General features: G+C 45.2%; 1 protein-coding gene across 2 annotated transcripts in view; it reads right to left on the bottom strand.

Moving 5' to 3' along the window:
* The window catches only part of SEPSECS (Sep (O-phosphoserine) tRNA:Sec (selenocysteine) tRNA synthase), a 37423-nt gene extending 15019 nt beyond the window's left edge, over positions 1-22404 (bottom strand). For both annotated transcript variants that reach the window (XR_003766114.1, XM_029083385.1), the window contains exons 1-8: positions 22276-22404; positions 18906-19060; positions 16698-16816; positions 16450-16608; positions 12557-12710; positions 8622-8724; positions 4754-4883; positions 4548-4639 (exon numbers count right to left, since the gene is read on the bottom strand). Coding sequence is in view for 1 of the 2 variants with exons in the window: in XM_029083385.1 (XP_028939218.1) it covers positions 4548-4639; positions 4754-4883; positions 8622-8724; positions 12557-12710; positions 16450-16608; positions 16698-16816; positions 18906-19060; positions 22276-22389 (1026 nt within the window). In the remaining variant the exon portion in view is untranslated. The remainder of the gene's footprint in view (positions 1-4547; positions 4640-4753; positions 4884-8621; positions 8725-12556; positions 12711-16449; positions 16609-16697; positions 16817-18905; positions 19061-22275) is intronic.
* Positions 22405-23067: the final 663 nt, after the last annotated feature.

The following is a 23067-nucleotide window of genomic DNA, read 5'->3' as shown; positions in this document are numbered from 1 at the left end:
GAAATCAGCAAGGTAAGATAGGAGGGGGTAAGGTGAGTACTTTAAAGTCACCGGTAAGGAGTTTCTGTTTGATGTGGAGATGGATGGGCAACCACAGGAAGTCTTGAGGAATGGGCATACCTAGATTGAACCTTTTTTAGAAAATGATCTGGGCGTCAGAGTGACGTGTGGACTGGAGTGGAGAGTGACAGGAGGCAAGGAGGTCAGCAAGAGGACTGACAATAGTCAAGGAGGGGACAGGATAAGTCTTGGATCAGTGTAGCAGCAGTTCGGATGGAGAAGAAAGGGCAAATTTTAGCCATGTTGGGAAGGCAGAACTGACAGGATTTGGTGACAGATTCAATATATGGGTTGAATGAGAGAGAGAAATTGGGGACAATGCCAAGTTTACGGGCCTGTGAGACAGGGAGGTAATAAGAAGTGGTATATATAATGTAAGTGCTTATTATGTGTCAAGTACTCTTCTAAGTACTGGGGAAGACACGAGATGATCCCACACTGGGCTTACAATCTAAGTAGGAGGGAGAACAGGTATTGAATCCCCATTTTACAGATGAGGCAACTGTAGCACAGATAAGTTAAGTGACTTGCCCAATGGCCCACAGCAGGTACAGAGTGTTTCTGGGATCAGAACCCAGGTGCTCCGACTCTCAGGTCCACGCTCTTTCCACTAGGCCATGCTGCTCCTCTATATAGGTGACTATTTATCCTTTATAAAGGGGGTCACTCCAGGCCATAGGAATCGAGTCACCCCGGGCACATCCGATGGATCTGGCTGCCTGAGGGTCCGGGGGTGGGGTGGGATGGTTTCTCTGGAGGATGGCTGTCTACAGTGATGGGAAAGTCCCAGAGAGGTCAAGGTTAGGTGGGAAGATGAGGAGTTCTGTTTTGGACACATTAATTTTGAGGTGTTGGCGGGACATACAAGTATCCAAGTAGAAATGCCCTGAAGGCGGGTGGGAACGGTAGACTGCAGGGGAGAGAGATCAGGGCTGAAGACGTAAATTTGGGAATTGCCCACACTGAATTGGTAGCTGAAAGCATGGGAGCAAGTCAATTCTCCAAAGGAGAGTGTATAGATGGATAACTTTAAGGGGAACCAGAACTGACCTTTGAAGGACTCCCACATTTAGAAGGTGGGAAACAGAAAGAGACTGAGAATGAGAGGCCAGAGAGACATGAGGAGAATCAGGTGAGGACAGTGTCAGTGAAGCCAGAGTTAGACAGTGTTTCCAGAAGAAGGGGACGGTCCATAGTGTTCAAGGCAGCTGAGAGGTCTCAAAAGATTAGAATAGAGGAGAGGCAGTTGGATTTGGCAAGGAGGAGGTCATTGGAGACCTTCGAGAGAGGAGTTTTGGTGGAGTGAAGCAGGCGGAAGCCAGATAGGAGGGGGTCAAGGAGAGAATTCAAAACAAGAAGATGGCCTTCTCCTTTCGATTATGACAAATGGCTGCTGAGTAACATTTTACATGATTATTCAAAACCTGAACTGAACTTTAACTCCTTAGAAACTGTGAAAAGTCTCAAGGTCTACATGAATGGCCTGCACATTAATGTAAGGAAGCCAAATGTGTTCACACAAAACATTTTCCTTTTCAGACGTGGTTCCTCTAAGGAGTGGGGACAGTGTCTGATAACTTAAGCCAATCAGTCATTCTCAAGAGCAAAAAGCCAATGAAAACAGACAAAGGAAGAACATGCTCATTATGAGAAAAAGGAAGTTACAATAAGATACCAATTCCCATGGAAAGATACTGCAAGTCTGTCTGGTTGTTTTTTAAAAACAGGTGCCATATCCACAATGCTAAATATCAAAAATCCAGCACTCCATCAGTGCATTTATAGGATACATACTAGAAATCTCTGGCAGTTTGGATGACATCCAGCTAACAACGACAAAAATCACAGAAGGATTGAGATAAAACTTCAGGAGGCAAAGAGCACCAAAGATGTATGAAGAGCTGGGCATAGTCGAGAAAGAGCTCTGGAGAGGACCAGCACCTATCAGGTTTTTACAGTAGTCTTGCAATTTAGCACTTGTTTATACACCAAATGCTTAAAAAAAATTTACTGAACTAGATTTCTATTTTCTCATAACTTTACCAGTTACGTAGGAATTTGATTTTATGTAAACTGGCTAACAGATGGTTGACTTTTGTCTATTTTTATGAAAAGGCTTGGAATGGCTAGGGTAGCGAGGGATAGGAATAGAAAATATGAATAAGCACAAAGAGAATTTGCAGACTAACGAACGAACATTCTTGTGGAAATAAATTCTGAATAAATCGGAAAGGCTGTTTTACAAATTGAACCTATGACTTTTTTTTGAAAAAAAAGAGTATGAAAATCTGAGACAGTCGGTAAGGACGTAGGGTCAAAAGGGATACTATGTTTTTTCCCAAAGGATTAAAACTCAGACAGCTCTGTTCTATTAGGACTCCCACAGGCCCGTGAGAATGTACAACTTTGCACAGACCACAGAATATGGACTAGAACTCTAGAGTTGCATGTAAACCTGGAGCTTGTTTGCTGAATGCTCGAAAGTCATGTCCTCTGAGAATTAGTCTTTAACACTCGTAAAGGTCAGCGAACATCAAAATCAGAGAAAGGCCAATAGAACTGGAGGCTTCTGAATCCTGGCACACATTTAAACACATAGAGAACTGCAAAAGTCACAACACACGCTTAGGCAATCAAGAAATTATCATTGTATCTGGGTTGGTCAAGCACAATTGTTATCCCTGGTCTTCAGTTCAAGTAGGCTTCCTTCTCTGTTTCATACACAAAAGCCACCTGCCATTCAGTGAAGTACTCGCAAATACCCGTACTAATGGCAAGTATGAACACTAGGAAAGGGCGAATAATCTAAATCCCCATTAACTTCCCTCCAAGCTCCCTCTCTGAGCCCGGCCACCATCTTCTCTCAGCGGGAACCGCATCCTTGAGCCCCGCACACATTCAGCCTTCCCCAACCACCCCCTAGATGGGCAAGGACGCTGTCCTGAAGCCCTACCAATGACGCACAAAGCTCACGATCCCACTGGCAAGGGTGTGGGTTTCTATTTTGACACTTCACCTCGCCCAGCTATCTGAACCTCCTTAAAGAGTTCCCTCGCCCCTCTGAATTAGTCTACTGAAAGGGGCTGGGGCTATGGGGGAAGAATGTGTCTTTTGGCAGGCCTCCATCTTGAAAGAGCAAGTGAGGTGTTCACCACCTATAACTGTTTTTTCTCCTGGACCAGTGGGGAATCCAATCCCTCAAAGGAATCCAGGCGCCCTATCAGACGAGCCTGGAGTCAGGAGCACACAAAGATGGAGAGAAACCTTTTGAGGACTGACAGAAAGGACCAATTACAACTCCAGAAAGATCCAAATGCCTACCAGAAACTGAGAAAAGTCCTTTTGTACAGGTTGACTGGGGAACCCGATGTCTGGAAATAAGTCCAGCGCTTAGAACAGTGCTCGGCACATAGTAAGCGCTTAACAAATACCAACATTATTATTATTAAGTCCATGCTGTTATTGTTGAAGTCACTTGATTATACAGATTGCTGCATTAAACCCAAGGGAAGCAGGCTGAAGAGGCTGGAGTACTGATTGGAATTCGTAGGTAGGGGTGCAGCAGCCCCTGAGGGGGATATCTGACAGCTTGCATCACCGAAAGGGTAGACTACGGCCCACAAGCAGAAACTCAAGCCTCACAACCACGTGGGACTCCACCAGGTAGGAGGAGGAAAGAAGTTCGACATCAAGCCACCACCTCCCACAGATATCTTCACAAAGGAAATTTACATTTCCAGGCCCACAATTTTCTTTTAAAACCACCAAGAGTTTAAAAGTGTTTGTAAACGCCCAGATTAGTCAAAGTAAATCCACAGTCTTCAAGGAGACATGGGTGCCTGTAATATCCCAATATACTCTTTCTCACAAAGTCTCACTTTAGAGAGGCAGCAGAAGGCTCAATGACAACGTTGGGCAACCTCAGGGGGGCTTCAGGGGTCAAAAAAATCAAAATGCTTTACCTCTCTTCCTCCCTAGAGAACTGATAAGGACTGGGTCGTGAGAGCCAAAAACAAATCCATTAATAGTATTTACTGAGGGCTCACTGGGTGTAGGACACTGTAATAGGCATCAGAATGGATAGGCATGATCCCGGTCCTCAAGAAGTTTACAATCTAGGGGGGAAACAGACACTAAAATGCATTCAGGGTAGGGAAAGCGATAGAGCATAAACATATGTACCTAAGTGCTCTCGAGAGCTTCGGTGATGCGGAAGCACTGAATGGGCAGTTTGGGGGACTGGGGGCACGGGGTGGAAAGAGGAGAGGTTAATCGGGAAACAAAATCTATTCAAACCAATGCAAGAAATCCAAAGCTGTCTACTTATATTGATTTCCCTATTTACTCTACAGGAATAACAAAATGCGAACCAGTAATTTATACTCCACGCATAATATTCGGGTGGCTTCTACGAAAGCAAACAATTTTGGTGGTAAAGTTTTCAATTCTTGACTTTCAATAAAAAGCAACGTGATGAGGACGCTTACCTTTCTTTCTTTTAACAGTCTGTTATAGCCTCTTAACCCCAGTGACAGTAAGGTAATAAAAACATCCAAGGAAGGTGAAGCTGAAGCTCTTCCTGAAATAAGACAAATTACTCCCATAAAAATATATTTGGAAAATAAATTTAGCATGGTACCCAAATAGTCCCAGTTATGTCTCCATAGACATTGGTTGAATTTTTATTCTTTACCCGGGTACATCTTGCTGATTTCCTGAATGAAGGCGTCGCTAAAGCCAGCAATGACAGCACCACCTACTGGAACCAGAAAATTTTTGTCCAGGCTTTGAACGAAAGCGTCTATTCTACCGACTCGAGCACCCTGGAAATGAACGAAAACATTAGACCCTCGTTAGGGGCGGCGGAAATGAAACGCACGCCTATCAGCTTTAATGGAACATCCACCCGATCGAGTAAACCGAACCAAGCCACATCTGACTGCTAAATCCCGTGCTATCGTTCAACCAATGGTATTTATTGAGTGCTTAAAGAGCGCAGAGAACTGGACTAAGCGCTTGGGAGGACATAATACGACGTTCCCTACCCGCAAGGAGCTAAGTCGGTGAAAGGGCGCCTGCAGCGCCGATTCCCAAAATGAAATCTGGCAAGTCCAAGGAGGGTGACCGAGTGCTCTGCCATTCCACTAACATCACTACCCTCTACTACTTGTAGGTAGTAGAAAGGGTGGTCTCTCTCTGCTTCCTTCACCTCTGAGGAGCAAGAAGGGAACCCGGCCCCTTTCCACTCCAGCCCTCCAGCGAGCATCCTTGTGTCCTCCGGGACATCTGCGGTACTCTTTTTCGGGAGCCGTCGCCACGCACTGGAACTGAGGAGTGGTAGCCGAAGAGGCGGCGGGTTGCGGGGGGCAGGTCTCGACGGTGGAAAGCGGGAAAGGATGGGTGGATATCCCAGAATCCAGATGAGGCCCAGAGGGTCTCTCTGGGGCCGCGGAAACAACGGCCGACGCTGTCGTCGGGCCGGAGAGAGGCGTGCATCCGACGCGTGCCCTTCACGGCTGTCCGTCGTGGCCATTCCCAGCTGAGAACTGCCCTATTGCAGGGGCTTAGCCGGAGCTGGAGCCCCAGCAGAGCTAGGGCTGGATATTTTTAGGAATTGATCTAAGAAAATGGGAGAAAGGAGAAGTGCTGCAGGATGCCCTTGGCAGACTTGGGATTAAATGATGACACTGTTTCCATGGACTCCGGGGGAGGCAGAGGGCTTCTTTCTGTATGGGTCCCGGCTGGCTAGCTAGCCCTTGAATGACCCTCTCACTGACTCACTGGTACCTTACTTGTCCAGACCCTGGGGCACACTGACTCTTTCCATAATTGCTTTAAGAATTGAACTGAGCTTTAACTACGTGATTAAAGTGGACTTTAATTTAAAAAACAAAACAACAACAACAAAAAAAGCCAACCCTGTAAACTATCTCTGAGAATGAACACATTTTTGGCTAACTCCTAAAAAAGGTTTTTTCCCCCTCTAAACGCATATAACTCTTGACCTCCATAGTCCAGATTTTTTAAAATACTCTCAATCCACTGCCAATAAAATAAAACTTTCAATGAAAATTCAATCGGCACACGCTCCAGTGAGAAAACAACCATACAGGGTTCTTCCTTGGGCTGTCTGGGCATTTAGGCAAGTCTCTACGCTTCAATGTTCTCAGCTGTAAAAGAGAGATAATATCTAGAGTCCACTTTAGAGAGAGTCTGCCTTACTTGCATCATTGGGTTTCCTAGCCCACAATACCTATTGCTCTTAATATATCCAACCCACCTTATCATGTGCTTTATCTCCACATCCGTGAGGACTCAAAAGCCAAAAGATCAGCCTGAGGATGGAAGCATCAGCAAAAATCTCCAAGAGTGGATTTCAAAAGGAAGGCTGCCCTTCCATCAATCAATGGTACTTCCTGAGTGCTTACTATGTGCAGATCACTGTACTAAGTGCTTAGTAAAGTACAATACAGTAGAGCAGGCAGACACGCCTGCCCACAAGGAGCTTACAGACTTCAGGGGGAGACAGAAATCGAAATAAATTACAGATAGCCATGAACATTAAGTGCAGTGGAGTGGGATGAAACTCTCAAGAGCTAAAGAGTGGACCGACTATAAAGGTGACACAAAAGGGAGGGCAAATTCAGGAAGTGAAGGCTTAGTCAAGGAAGGAAAAAAGAGAAAGAGAGAGAGAAAGAGAGAGAGAGAGAGAGAGAGAGAGAGAAAGTTGACTAATTTGATTTAATCCCTTACTTCCCTCAGGGGAACATAATGAAAATAATAATACCAGGTATACTGAGGATCAATAATGCTCCTCATTAATGGATATGCGATCTTCCCTAACAAACTATCTTTAATTTGCAGTGTACAAGCCTTCCTAGAAAGTCTGAAATGTGTTTTTTTCCCCCCAACCACCTGACTACATAGAAACGCTTCCGAGCATTCCTCAGGGCTCTGGAAAGTCACAGAATGGAAAAATTATACGCTGGAAGAAATGCTGAGAAGTTGTATAGGGACCTAACATACCATTTTAAAGGTCTCTGGACAAGGGCACTCCATATTTCTCCTCGGTCATGCTTTCCAAATCCAGGGAGATAGCTTACATTACAATCTTCATGCCTAAAAGGAGGTGAAGACTTCTAGAGAAGTCAGAGGCTGAATGGGTTTAGGGCTCAAGATAGCACTATGAACAGGTGAAGACAACGTTCATGATGATGAGGATAATAAATGCCATGGTCCAGAGATGTCATTTTAGGCTAAAAATGAAATGCAAATCTCAGCCATTATGCTGGCACTACCATATCCAGGCTGGCTTCCAAACCCCTTGATGCTAAAAATAAGATGACCACTGTCGGCTGGTAGGGAGCAACAAGTATATTCTACTTTTTAAAGCCAAGAGTTCGGGAATAGAGTTGGACCAAGCTAAAGAAAAGTCAGATTTCTCCTCAGAGTTTTGAAACCTTCCTAGGACTAGACGTAGGACCGCTGTTTTTTGTTCTGTTTTATGTTATGAGCTTATTATGTGCCAGACACTGTGTTAAGCTCTGGGGTGGACACAAACTAATCAGGTTCGACACTGTCCATGAGCCACATGGGGCTCACGTTATTAATCCCCATTTTACAGATGAAGTAACTGAGGCACAGAGAAGCTAAATGACTTGCTCAGTGCAGGCAGGGCTAGCTGTTGTATTATACTCTCCCGAATGCTCTGTGCAGTGTTCTGCACATACTAAGTACTCAATAAATACCACTGATTGATTACAAATAGTCCAATCACTGCCAGCCCACCTTGTGAAGAGGAGGCAAAGAGGAAAAAAAAATCAGAGGGAAAAGATGAGGAAGAATAAGAAAGGGGCGTTACAGAGACTGTAAAAAAGAAGTGACCCTCAAAAGGGGGGAGAGGAAAGTGAAATGCCTACAGGAGCAGTGGAAGAAGTGGGGCAAAAACATGGAGGCAATTAAGTGATATTTGTTTCCCATAAGCCCATAAATCTGTGTGCAAATTTTCAGACATTCCAACTGGGAACGTGCCCCACAAGTCACGTACTCCAAGTCATTGCCCTCACTCGGTACTATACAGAGAGAGGGAAGAAAAGTGGCCAGTTGCCTAGATCGTTAGCTGTCCTTTTCACCCAGGCACAATTCCTTTTCCACTCACCAGCAAAAACTTCAGTCATTTATCCAGGATATAAAAGAGAGGGAGGGATAGGGTGAGAGAAGGAATGATCTTGATTCCAACTACTCAGAGTTAGTATATCTCACGTCATCCGAACATATGTTTGAACAGACTCACAACTCTAATCTACTTCCTATAGAAAATCAAAAAAGCAACAGGAAAACTTCTGACTTTAGAATCCAGAAGGTAAGGTAAGTTTGAATGCTGTCAGAACTTGCTTGTCCAGGGTACTGATGAAGGACCAACTCGGCTTTTGAGATGTCTCATTGCAATTTGGATATTTTGATACAATTCAGAACAGATAACATTCTTTAATATGAAGTCACAATCTTTATATTATAAATTCACATTTTTCCATGCACCATCTATATTAAGTGTCTCTTACTTGTTGGATGAGATGCATACACTTTGAAGACTGCACTCCATATGCATTGTTGACTATATGCGGAATGTCATAATTAGCACAGATCACAGCTAATTCCTCCAATCTACAAACATAAAATATAGATAAGGGAACAATTCACCTCGTGCAAAAAAGTTAAAGTTCTGATATCATCATTTGATTTTATATTTATACCCTGACCAGAACGTATACCACGGATGAACTTATTCTTGCATTAATCTTACCTATTTCGACTCAATTTGATATTCTGAATGTTTCCTTCATTAATAGCCTTTACACTAAAACAGAAATCAGGGATTTTATAGGGTGACATTACTTTTAAGTAGGTAAATTGCCAGGAGACCATTTAGACTAAAAATCTACTTTGTTGACTCTTCTGATTAATTCAAAGCATTTGGTTATATAACATCCATTATTATATCTTGTGAATACAAAGAGAACCACTGAAATTAACTAAATATTACCAGATTACTTGGACCAATTTTTTTCCAACAGATTGTATTTTAATTATTTCAGTTACAGGCCCCTTTCATAAAAATTTAATTAAAAACAAACCAAAAGCCAACAACCTACACAATCTAAATGATTAAACAAAAGTTAAGTCTTAGCATACTTTGAGATAAAATGAGATCTTCTGGGATTTACAAGCTCCTTCCTTCTTTTAATGAAGGAAAAGATGGATGTAAAATTCAGAAGTGCTCTTTAGAGGAAAAGGACCATAGTAATAAAAAGTAACACCATTAAAGAAAAGAAAAAATCAATGCCAAAAACATTTCTGGGATACGGCATGCTTCACATTGCCTCTGCCAACTAAAATTTAGGATCCACAGCTTGAGGGTACAGGGAAGCCTAACATGAAAGGCAGAAGAAGAAAAGCAGTAAATGAGAAAGGAAGATCATTTTCAACAAAGATAATACTTTGGGTGAATGTGCTCCAAGCCACACAGAAAACTGTATAAGCTATCTTCAGGCATGTGTTTTAGGGAGAATTATGAATCTCACTTTTTCTTAAAAGCATTTCTTCCCCACACTTTCATCTTCATAAACCCTCTAACCAATAAATAAACTAAAACCTAGAGACAGTTCATGCCAAAGAGGCCTTCGGCTAGAAAGAAACTAGGCTGTCTAAAAGAAACGCAGGATGTGGGTGGACAGCAAACACCTAGTGCTATTACGGGGAGAAACGATAAAAAATGGCTGACTGAGGAACCAATTAGGGAGAAAGACTAGGGAAAACAGATAGCAGGATGGGGAAAACAGAGAGAAAACACCAAAAGAAACTAAAATAAAGAGAGGGTAGGTACAACACTCTTTGAAGAAGGACCTGCCCTGACAACTGCATCAGTTTCCTCGCTGATCTCCCTGCCTCCTGTCTTTCCCCGCTCCAGTCTTTTCTTCACTCTGCTGCCCAGATCATTTTTCTAAACTACCACTGAGTCCATATCTCCCCCCTCCTCAAGAACCTCCAGTGGCTGCCCACCAACCTCTGTATCAAAGAGAAACTCCTAGTGACTGGCTTTAAAACAGTTAATCAGCTCACCTTCTCCTACTCTACTTCGCTGATTTCTTACTGTAGCGCAGCCCTCACATTTCACACCTCTAGCACCAGCTTGCTCGCGGAGTCTCCATCTCATCACTGACCCCTTTCCCCCATCCTCCCTCTGACCCGTAACTCTCTCCTCCTCTGTATACACCAGACCACAACTTGCCCCACCTTCAGAGTCTTATTAAAAATCAAATCTCCCCCAAGAAGCCTTCTCCGATTTAGCCCTCTTTACCCCGGCTTGAATCCATTAAGCACTTGATGTTCACCCTACACTCACCCCCATAGAACTTATTTACAAATCTGTACTTTATATTAATTTCTGCCTTCCCCTTGAGACTGTAAGCCCCTTTTGGGCAGGGAACATGCCTTCAAATTCTCCCAAGCACTTAAGTGCGGTGCTCTGCGCAGTAACCACTCAATAAATACCACTGCTTGATTGAGGAGACATGAAAAGTGGCAGAATGAAAAAAGAATAAAGAAGTGTGGGATGTGAGGGAGCCCCACGTGTCCAACCTGTCTTGTAGCTACCTCTAGCACTTAGTACAGTGCCTGGCACATAGTAACTGCTTAACGGGCACCTTAAAAAAAAAAGAAGGAAGAAAAAAATCAAGAAAAACAGAAAGAGGGACAAGTAGAGAGAAGCAAAGTAATAATTGGCTATATAGTCCAAGAAAAGAACAGGTAGTTCCGTTAGTATTTCACTAAAAGCTGTTTATAGTGTAGTAAAATTTTAAGTGCATTCATTACTGTTAAATTATGTGGTCTTTATGTGCTTAAACCAAAATTATGTCTTCGTGTTATGCCAAAAGAAAAGGTCACTGTACCCTTTCAAGTTATTAGCACTGCTAATTCTAGGTGCTGGGAGAATATTAAAAAAACACAGGACAAGTGAGGTAGTCAAAACTGTACATATTTAGGGCTAATTAATTAATTGTTAAGAACCAATTAAAATTTCGTGAGTGCTACTTTTTGCAAAATTAAATACGTGACTTTCTTCTTCTAGCCGACAAAAGATTTTGGTACCCAAAAATAGCTGCCCTGCAATCCACAGCGAGTGGAGAGGTGCAGCGTTGGGACAAGGTAAATGATTCCTAATCCTTGACGGGATGAAAAATCCAGGGCCCAAATCTGAAGAGTGACTCAGCTGGGCCCAGCCTCACTGGGCCATGAGGGCTATCAGAACGGGCACATCCAAGTTTCCTAGGGCAAGTGAGTTGGTCCTCGCAGCATCCCGTGCTAAGGAGGTAGGGCACAACTGTGATCGCCCAGACCCTGGAACACCACCTTTTCTACAGATACCCAGATCGTGCGATAGCGACACAACGTGCCCTAATTCTGCCATCACATTCCACCCAGATCTCAGAGCGAAAGCCCACACACTCTGGGAGAGCTGAGTTTGTCCTCCGTCCCTCTGAGGGACTTCCACATACAATTCTTGGCATGTGGGTGGCAGTATCCAGTTGCCATTTGGCAGCAGGAGCTGCAGCTCTCCCTCATCTGGGCAGGTCCAAAACTGGGAGGAAGGATGTTAGCATTTAGAATCCTAAAGTGTGTGTTTAATTCTGATGACGGCCCATCACAAAACGGTTTCGTCCGTGACTATGGAAAATAGTGAAAAGACAAAAATTGTCAACTGAAGGGTCGCTTCACCTAGCAATGGATGCAGAAACAACTGCCCCTAAGAAAAGTCTGTTATTAGACAGAACAAGGAGAATTATGTACTAGTAATATGACAGGGATCACTTTTTTTCTATGAAGAAGGAATCCATCAGAGAAAAAGCAGAGAAATGTGGGCCAGGTGGAAAGAGGAAAGACCCGGGAGTCAGAGGACCTGGGTTCTAATCCCAACTCTGCCACTTGTCTGCTGTGTGACACCGGGCAAGTCACTCCAATTCTCTGTGCCTCAGTTACCACATTTGTAAAATGGGGATTAGGACTGGGCGCCGTATGTGGGACAGGGACTGGATCGAACCTGATTATCTTGTATCTACCCAGAGCTTAGTACAGTGCCTGGCATAGTGAGCGCTTAATAAATACCATTTTTTTAAAAAGCAACCAAAATGTTAAAGGCAACAATGAATATACATTACATCTTCTCAAAATGAGAAGTAGCACCCCAGTGCTTAGTCAGTGCCTGGCACATAGTAAGCACTTAATATAGTAAAAAAAAGTAAAATAAATTTTCTTCTCTTATTTCATTATGATCTTCCCCACCTCTCAGAAGCAGCTCTTAGGGTAAATAACTTGATTTGTGCTCTCCACCCAATTACTGCTAAGAGTTAATTGAGCACATCTTAAAAAAAGGATATCTGCAATCTTTTAGCAAGATTTGTTTCGACCTAGTGGATAATAATATGCATGGATTATTTACCTATCAGGCACTCTTGGAGCAAAACAGGATGTGGTAGAATGAAGACACAGAATGTTCTCTGCTCCAAGCTCTTGGATTTTGGTCTCCACTGCCTTCAGGTCTGTTCGCAGTTCATCGCCTTCTAATTCATTCTCTATTACCACAGGCTCGAAACCTAACCAAGTCAACCACAGTGTAAACATTGTTAGACTATGAAATAGCCATGGCAGAGGGCAGGGCTCAGAGTATGTGCCACAAAGGACTTTCCCATTTAATCTTTATTGAATCAAGAGCACATTGCGAAAATGACCAACCACATTAATTGCTACTGTTATTTAGGGCCAGATCTAAGCAAAATTATGCTCTCCAAACTATACGAATACCTTTGAAAGACAAGAAGAATGAAACTCGGATTTAAAAAAAAAAAAGTAAATTGAGAATGAGGAGGACCCTGTTCTAATAGTATTGATTAGGATGATGATATCTTGACACCACATCAGTTAATTCATTTTTGTCCCCTCAACCACTCCTGTGAGATAAGCCGGGATGGATTTACAGACAAGCTAAGTCACTTTGCCAGCAGCTAGGTCAAATACCCTGAACTCCTCATCCGACCAAGGAGGGAGAATTGGAGGTTACCTGCCGAATAGCACCTAGTCATTTTCAGTTTAAGACTACAAATGAGCCAGAAAACAAGGCTTTGGAGTGTTTTAGATATGAGCATAAATAAGAATGTAGATAATAAAAACAGTACTATTATTCAGATTTGGAATTCTTTGGGAAAAGCTAACTTTGACAGAACACAGAGCTGGTAGATAGAAATACCAGCTCTAAGTCTTACTGCTGTCTTGGTTCACCACGACTTCAGAATGGCACCCGGAAGCCTTGAGATTTTGAGAGCCACTGAAAAAATATGAGGTGCTTGCTTTAAGTTAGCTTATCTCTCTGCAACAAAGCCTCTACTAGCACACAATTATAAACTCAGAGCAAAGAGCAGCCTAATCTGATTATCTTGTCTCTACCCAAGTGCTTAGCGCAGGACTTGGCAGAGAGTAAGAACTTAATAAATTAATCATCATTATTTGATCGTAGAAAAACTACTAAGCTAGAAAAAATTCAATAGTTCTTCGAGGGTAGTTGATCCACTTATAATGACACTCAGGAGACCGAGAAATATTATGGGATTATTTTATCTTCCTCCCCTTACTGCCTCTACCTCTTTCTTCCCAATAGTCCTTCTGCTTCCTTCCAGTCAACAATGAGGGAGAAGCCCCCTCTATCCCTTCCACCTGACCTCTATCAGCCCTTCTGGTGGATGAAAAGGAAGGAGGAGTGGTGGGAGAAGTGAGCGGACGACAATGGTTGGGATTTCCAGAAAAAGCATCTTGAATAAAGATTCATTTTTTTTTTTTGATGCTACCGGAAAAGAGGCTCTTTATTTAGCCAAAGTTACCTGAGGATAAAAATAGTATGCATCTTTGTCAGGGCCAAGCATTTAGTAATGCCAACTCAGTTGACATTCTAAATGAGGACATTAAAATGAGGTTCTACTATACTTGGGTGATATCATGAGGAGCAGTGTGGCCTGATTCAAAAAAGCCCGAGTCTGGGAGTCAGAGGACCTAGGTTCCAAATCCGATCCTGTCTCTTGCCTGCTGTGTGACCTTGGGCAAGTCACTTGACTTTTCTGTGGTTTAGTTACTTCAACTGTAAAAAGGAGATTAAATACCTGATCTCCCTCTTACTTAGGCTGTGAGCCCCAAGTGGGAGAGGAACTTTGTCCAATCTGATTTATCTACCCAGTGCTTGGCACATAATAATCCCTTAATACACACAATTTTATTATCATTGTCATCAAAACTTAGATGGCATCAGGTAAGGCATGGATAATGGGGAATTCCAATTTAGTATTTTGGCAATTCGGTACAAACTATTGCAGACGGAGCTATATCCAACACTGGAATCTACTTGAATTTTCAGAAAATGGAAGATCCCCTTTCAATTACACATTGTTCCAAAAAGACAGCAATAATAAAATGCTCAAAATATCCAGTGAAATATCTAAAGACAGTTTTCAATTACATAAGAACATAAGACCGTGATCGACGATATCACTGGGTCAGCTCGGCGATCCATCCAGCCAGAATTCCAACCCTGGAAACAGGACTTGGAATGTCCTCTTCAAAGGCTTTCCTCTTGGATAAGGCTGTGTCAACTAACAGCTCCAACTTTCCCTCTAGTGTCTCATCATTGTAGATTCAAGAATGGAGGAAATGCCATTGCTGGGTCAAACTATTATTGCGTTGGCATTCCGGCTTCGAAGATTGCCCTCCTAGAAATCTGACAAAAGCCGGTGCCCCCCCTTGCCACAACACATACCTTACGTCCTACCTCTGTCCCAGTGTTAAAAGTAAGGATCAGCAACAACAAAATCAGAAGGGTGAAATTAGCAGATTTATTCCACATGTTGCCTGTGCTCATTGTTCCTACATACTTGCCTATGCATGTAGATCCACTAGCTCGTAAACTGCTTGAAGGCAGGGACTGTGTCTACCTACTCTTTTGTACTCTCTCCCAAGGGCTTACAGTGCAGTGCTCTGTACAGAGTACGTGCTCAATAAATACCATTGACTGTTTGCAAAAAACATGATTCCTGCCCTGGAAGGCCTCATATCCTGCCCATTTCTTCATATTTCACATTAGACTGGCACTGCAATTTTCTTAAGCCTTCAGATTTTAAGCGGCCATTAGTGACCTCTGAACTGTCATTCTCTTGATCATAGAACCAGCCTTTCTTCCTATTCCCTACATCCCACCTCTTCTCAAGCTCTATCCTCTATCTCCACAGTTCTTTCTTTCGTCCTCCTTTCTTCTCCACCTTCTTCCCAAAACATGTCTGTGAGTGACTAACTGACTGCCAGTACAGCCTTGCACTGCCCACGAGGCTCCAGGGAATGAATAAATCAATGAACTCAAGAACACTCATGTCTAATTGAGATTGGAAGGGGAACCAAGCTTTACTTTTGGAGGGAGGCAGGGAGAAAGGCACTGTAAACCTACGAAGTGTGGTTCCAGCAGTAAAGGGGCTAAGCCTGCCTACACAATAGCACTCAGGTAAGGATACAATGCCTCAGATGCCTCCCGCTGAAGGGGAAGAGAAGGCGAAGTTTGGGAACATAGCGATGGTGGGGCCGGTCTAGACCCAGATGACTGCCTATGGCAGTGGACAGCCAAGATGCATTCCTTTCCAGAAGGAAAGCATTGCTGCTTTTATTTTATTCACTGGCTAACACTCGACAGCAGTAATCAAACTGAGAACTGGTTTACTTAAAAGAGGTCACCAAAAAACGACCCAGGTTCTCTCCCTAGTGATGCAAGCTGGCTTGAAGCAAGCGACAAAATAGAGGGGACCTCCATCGATGCTCCTGATCTGGAGACCAAACAATGATCTCAATATACACTTGGACAGGGAGCCCCTTGTAGGACAGAGACTGTATTCACCCTAGTTATCTTGTACCTACTCCAGTGCTTGCCACATACTCAGAGCTTAGCAAGTACCGCAATTATTATATAGAGAAATTATCTTCATATTTTATAAACTTTGGTCACATCTACTCCTTGTATTGGCCACTTTCCTCCTAACTTCCTATTTCTGCTATTTTCCCTCCTCACTAGGTGTCTTCAATTATGTCATGTCTACAAAATGTGGGCCTTTAATACATGCTAATGATATGCTGAGGTGGACTCCCCTCGTATAGCCTAATAGTGTGCGTTCTTCTTGTCATCCCCATTTACTAAAACCTGAATTTTCAGTCATAGGTAGTCACTTGAAACAATACTCCAGAACCACTGAATATGCAATAGCAATAATGCACTGAAAACCAATTACAAAACATTAGATCTTTTTCCTTTACCTGCAGCAATCATGGATTTAAAGCATGATTTCTGGTCAATCCGTGGCCAAATAATATATTTTGCCTTTGGTCTCCGGTGCCGCAGCGTTAAAAAACATAGCGTCAGGCTCATGCCGGTGGCCATAGGAACAACAAAGCAGCTGGCTACTGAACGGACACCTGTAAATAAAAAACTTCTAGAAATTAGTTCATTCAGATGGTTTGCTCCTGGTCAGATGAAAGTGAGAAAATATGAATTTTGTACATACCAGCATGCTTTAAGATATCTAGTACTACTGAGTTGGTAATTTTGTTCAAAAGGCTAGAACCTGCAGCTTTGGGCTGCACAGCAGCAATATCACCTGATCTACCGATTCCATGAATTAACCTAAACGAAACAAGCAGATAAAGAAGAGACTCAGAAGATTGGAGTGAAGAAATCAACTGCATTTTTTAAAGTGTTTATCCACAGAAATAGCACAATTCAACAAATCTATTAGTCATCCCTGCAAAAAATGTTCTTCCTTGTTCTTTCCACTGCCACAGCCCTCACCTCCTGCTGTTCTCCCCGTCCCTCCTCGGTGGCCAAATTGGCTGATACTGTGGCCGGAGCACTGGGCTCCAGGGGTGGAGGAGGAGGGCAGATGAAGCTGGCCCCTATAGCTACTGCTTTGCCTTTGGGACACTTGTCAACTGTGTGACTTTGGGCAAGTCACTTAACTTCTCGGTGCCTCAGTTACCTCATGTGTAAAATGGGGATTAAGACTGTGAGCCCCACGTGGGACAACCTGATTCCCCTGTGTCTACCCCAGCGCTTAGAACAGTGCTCGGCACATAGTAAGCGCTTAACAAATACCAACATCATCAGGTGAATTCCTTTGACCCTAGTAATAGTAGAAGCAGTAATATTTAAGTGTGTACGGTGTGCACAGCACTGTACTAAGCACCGGAAGAAAATACACAGGGGAGGATTAAATTTAGTCCCTGCCCCTTGTGGGCTCACAATCTCGGAGTTTAAGTGGGAAGAACGGACTGGAGACAGACAGTACAGGAGGGCTCAATCATTAAAACACACAATACAAAACTGACCCTGATGAGCATACAAAAAATACAATGGATTGATGACTGATTAGATGGTTCAGACAGATTTAGTCAATATAATTACAGCCTTAGAGTATGCCTTATTTACTTCTAAGTTATTTTATGCATCGTTATTCTCTAGGGAAAAACAATCCAATTATATAATGAAAAGCCTCAACTGTCACTCACGATTCAAGAAAGATTCTGGAGATACTGTCAAGTGTTATCAATCAAGCATACTTACTGAGTGCTTACTGGGTGCAGAGCACTAAACTCAGACTTGGAAGAGTACAATATCACAGAACTGGTAGACCTGTTCCTTGCCCACAACGAGCTTACAGTCTAGAGGGGGAGATCGACATTTATACAATTATCGATTCTCATTCATTTATTCCATCATAACTACTGAGCGCTTACGGTGTGCAGAGCACTGTACTAAGCGCTTGGGAAAGTAAAATACGTACATAAGTCCTACGGGGCTGAGGGAAGGGTTTAAATCCAAGTGCAAGGGTGACACAGAAAAGAGTGGGAGAAAATGAGGGCTGAGTAAGGGAAGATCTCTTGGAGGAGATACGTTTTTAATAAGGCTATGAAGACCCAAAAGAATGAGCTAATGGATAAACAAACGAACTAATGAACGACAGCAGGCAAGAAGGCCAGTTAAATGCTGGGCATCGAGAAGTAGGCTACAGATAGGAAAAAAACATACTTAGGCTGTCTAATAAAACCACAGTGTGCCCACATCTAGACTACTGTGACCTGTTCTGGTCACTGTATCTTAAGTATAAAGGTGCAAAGGGGAGCAACCAAGCCTATGAGGGGACAGAGTAGCCTCCATCTGAGGAGGGTCTGAGCAGGGTCTGTGGGAAACTCCGCTAAATGCTATAGACATGGTTGTAAAGATAATCCAGATTACCATTTGAAAATAGAATTTTAACTTGGTTGTTTATTTTACAAAGGCTGCCTGACATTTGAAATGCAAATCTGATGAAGGAATTTTGCGTGGCCCAAAGCGAACTTTCCATATAAAATGTGAATAGGAAATTTTAAAACCAGGAAATGTCTTCTCCATTACTGGACTGCCGTGAAATAAGAACACAAACTTGAGTCTGACAATCGCACTTGCAGTAGCAAAACTCAGCACTCTGCAACTGGGTCACTTAAGTATTATTACTAGCACTTAGTACCGTGTTCTGCACGCAGTAAGCCCTCAATAAATACTATTGATTGATTGATTGATACTAGGCCAGAAAACCAAGAGGGGATTACCTAGGGAAATTAAAGTCAATCTTTACATACTTTAGTTTTACTAGGATAAAACTTTTCTGCCCTGAGCCCTACTGAAATATTCTTTAAAAGCCTAGCGAAATAGCAACATACTTCCTGTGTAAACATACCGAAAATGACGACGGGCAACTAATCCAGATACTACTCGGCCTTCCCTTTCTCCGACCCCACAGTTGCCTAGAAAGTTGTTACTGTCCATAATGGCAAGTTCATGGAGAAACAGTTCAATAGTGCTTTCGTCCCAGCCATCTTCGGGACACTTACCCTTTGGGGAAAAGAAAAAAAAAGATAAATTTCAGCGGGACTTCTTTACAAGATAGGTTAACTGAGCCTGCCTGGTCTGTTTTCGAAGGTGGCTGCTTGAGGTCAATTGCTGTAATCACAAGGCAAACCACCACACCTAATCCTTCTAACTATCCAAACCTTTGTCTCTCATGATCCTGTATTTCAAGCTTTGGGGGGGACTAAGCACACAAACACAGGAGGGGTTTTCAAAGCAGTTAAGAAGGAATCGTAGAGGAAAGCAGCATGGCCTAGTGGAAAAACTGCAGGACTGGGCCACCCACCTGCATTATAACTTTGGGTAAGTCACTTAACTTCTCTGTGCCTCAGTTTCCTCAATTACCAAATGGGTATATCTGTTCTCCCTTCCCCTTAATAATAATAATGATGGTATTTAATAAGCGCTCACTATGTGCCAAGCACGGTACCAAGCGCTAGGGTAAATTGATGCAAATCAGGTTGGATAAAGTCCCTGTCCCACACAGGACTCACAGTCTCAATTCTCATTTTACAGATGCAATAACTGACGCACAAAGAAATGTTGTGACTTGCCTAAGGTCACACAGCAGACATATGGGGGATCCGGGTTTAGAACCCATGACTTTCTGATTCCAATTCTGTGCCCTATGCGCCATGCTGCATCTAAACTTCTGAGGATTCCAAGTTCTAATCTGATAATACTTTATCTACTTTAGTGCTCATTGCTTGGCTCAGAGTAAGCACTTAACAAAATCACCACTGTCACCACGTATAGGCCGGAGGTTCTGCTCTAGCCCCTTTACCCTGGGCTTCTGATGAGATTAAAATGACAAAGTCAGTCAATCGTATTTACTGAGCGCTTATTTTGTGTAGAGCTCTGTACTATGCGCTTGGGAGACTACAAGACCACAGTAGACAAGTAAGATGATCTAGTGGATAGAGGCCAGGCCTGGGAGTCGGAAGGTCATGGGTTCTAATCCCGTGTCTGCCACTTGTCTGTCGTGTGACCTTGGGCAAGTCACTTAATTTCTCTGTGCCTCAGTTCTCTCACCCGTAAAACGGGGATTAAAACTATGAGCCCCATGTGGTGCAGGGACCGTGTTCCACCCCATTACCTAGTATATACCCCAGTGCTTAGGACAGTCTCTGGCACAGAGTAAGCACTTAAATACCACTATTACTACTCTCAATATTAAAAGGTCGCATTCAGGGAGATGGGCTAAATCAGGGGCAAACCTTCCCATCACTGAGGTTAGAAGATCCGTGGCTTAGTGGAAAGAGCACAGGTTCGGGAGTTAGAGATTGTGGGTTTGAATCCCAGCTCCACCACTTGTCAGCTGTGTGACTTTGGGCAAGTCACTTCACTTTGCTGTGACTCAGCTACCTCATCTGTAAAATGGGGACTAAGACTATGAGCCTTATGTGGGACAACCTGATAACCCTGTATCTACCCCAATGCTTAGAACAGTGTTTGGCACATATTAAGTGCTTAACAAAAACAATCATTATTATCATCATCATAATAATAATGGTATTTGTTAAGTGTTTACTACGTGCCAAGCACTTTGGTGGTCGGGAATGGGAAATGGGGAGGGGGGCGGTCTGGCAGAGGCGACGAGGCCCAGGCACCTGGGTCTGAGCTGGGGGAGGCCTCAGAGTGCTCAGGGAGGGGAAATAAGGGAGGGGATGTAATAGTAATAATAATGAGGATGGTATTTGTTAAGCTCTTACTAAGCGCAGAGCACTGTTCTAAGGGCTGGGATAGATACAAGGTGATCAGGTTGTCCCATGTAGGGCTCACAGTCTTCATCCCCATTTTAACAATAATAATGTTGGTATTTGTTAAGCTCTTACTAAGCGCAGAGCAATGTTCTAAGCGCTGGGGTAGATACAGGGTAATCAGGTTGTCCCATGTGAGGCTCAGAGTAATACCCATTTTACAGATGAGGTCACTGAGGCACAGAGAAGTGAAGTGACTTGCCCACAGTCACAGAGCTGACAAGTGGCAGAGCCGGGATTCAAACCCATGACCTCTGACTCCCAAGCTCGGTCTTTCCACTGAGCCACGCTGCTTCTCTTCTAAGCAATTTACAGATGAGGTAACATTTTACAGATGAGGTAACCGAGGCACAGAGAAGTGAAATGACTTGCCCAAAGTCACACAGCTAACAGGCGGCGGGGCTGGGATTAAAACCCATGACCTCTGACTCCCGAGCCCAGGCTCTCTCCAATAAGCCATGCTGAAGTGTCTCATGGCCCCGAGCGCCATCAGGCAGAACGGCTCCCCTCGCCCTGTCGTGGGAAGGGTTGTGGTGTGAAATGGGGGTCCAGCACACCTCCTCGGGGGGCAGCGACCTCCCCTGTCCCCCAGGCCCCCGCCCAGTCCCGACAAGGAGGAGATGGCGGGCCCAGGTCCATCCTCTCAGGGTGGAGATTAGAGATGGAGGGCCTCGGCCACTTTTGTCGAGGTGGAGATGGAGGGGCCCGGTCAGTCCTATCAGAGCGGAGATGGCGGGCCCAGGTCAGTCCCGTCAGGGCAGAGATGGCGGGTCCCCGTCAGTCCCCTCAGGACGGAGATGGAGGGCACCGGCCAGTCCGGTCAGGGTGGAGATGGAGGGTACCGGCCAGTCCCGTCAGGTCGGAGATGGCAGGCCCTGGTCATTCCTGTGAAGGCGGAGATGAAGGGCCCCGGCCAGTCCTGTGAGGGTGGAGATGGAGGGCCCCGGCCAGTCCTGTCAGGGCGGAGATGGCGGGCCCCGGCCAGTCCTGTCAGGGCGGAGATGGCGGGCCCCGGCCAGTCCTGTCAGGGCGGAGATGGCGGGCCCCGGCCAGTCCTGTCAGGGCGGAGATGGCGGGCCCCGGCCACTCTTGTCAGGGTGGAGAGGGTGGGCCCCGGCTAGTCCCGTCAGGCTAGAGATGGCGAGCCCCGATCAGTCCTGTCAGAGCGGGGATGGCGGGCCCCGGCCAGTCCCGTTAGGCTAGAGATGGCGGGCCCAGGCCAGTCTTGTCAGGGTGGAGATGGAGGGCCCAGGTCAGTCCTGTCACGCTAGAGATTGGAGATGGAGGGCCCTGGTCAGGTCATCAGGGTGGACATGGAAGGTCCCGGCCGGTCCTGTCAGGGCGGAGATGGCGGGCCCCGGCCGGTCCTGTCAGGGCGGAGACGACTGACTGGCTGGCTGGCTGGCTGGCCGGCGAATACGGGCCCGACCCTGCGGGTACCTTCTCCAGCAGTGATCGCAGAAGCTGCTCGTGGGCTCGGCGGGCCTCGCGGCCCTGCCGCAAGTAAGCTCCCGCCACTAGCCGCTCTCCCGCCGCGAAGCTGCGGTCGTTCATGGCGGCGGCGGCAGCAGCGGCAGCGGCCCCGGCCGGGCGGGCAGGCGGGCAGGCGGGCGGACACCCACCACCACCAGCCGCGGCGCGGATCCGGATCCCGCACGTGACGGCGCCCAACCGCCTCCAACTGCGCAGGCGCCACAACCCCTCTACTCCGACCTCCTCGCCAACTCGGGAAAAGAGGACCCCCCTACCCCCACCCCCACCCCCACCCCCCCCGCTCCGCGATAGGACAGCGCCGCCCTCTAGTCCCGCCCCCTCCGCAAGGGCGCGATTTGATTGGCTGGGCGGCGCGCCACTCCCGGCCGGTCGCGCACGGTACTCACTGCGCGTGTGCAGTTGGTGGGGGCGGGAAGGTCAGTGAGCGGGGACAGCGGGCCTCGGTGGAGGAGTCTGACCAAGAGGGCCGCACCTGGACCTTGCGGGACTTCGTGTCTCATAATTCTCTTAGTTGGGCTTTTTTTCCGTGGTTTCTGAATCGTAGGTTTCCTCTCAGAGAAGCAGCGTGGCTCGGTGGAAAGAGCCTGGGCTTGGGAGTCAGAGGTCATGGGTTCGAATCCCAGCTCGGCCGCTTGGCAGCTGGGTGACTTTGGGCAAGTCACTTCACTTCTCTCTGCCTCAGTTCCCTCATCTGTAAAATGGGGGTGAAGACTGTGAGCCCCACGTGGGACAACCTGA

This window comes from Ornithorhynchus anatinus, chromosome 18 (genome assembly GCF_004115215.2).
Source record: "Ornithorhynchus anatinus isolate Pmale09 chromosome 18, mOrnAna1.pri.v4, whole genome shotgun sequence".
NCBI classification, from domain to species: Eukaryota; Metazoa; Chordata; class Mammalia; order Monotremata; family Ornithorhynchidae; genus Ornithorhynchus; species Ornithorhynchus anatinus.
Note: the sequence above shows the minus strand (reverse complement) of the source record. Positions and strands in the feature narration are given on the sequence as shown.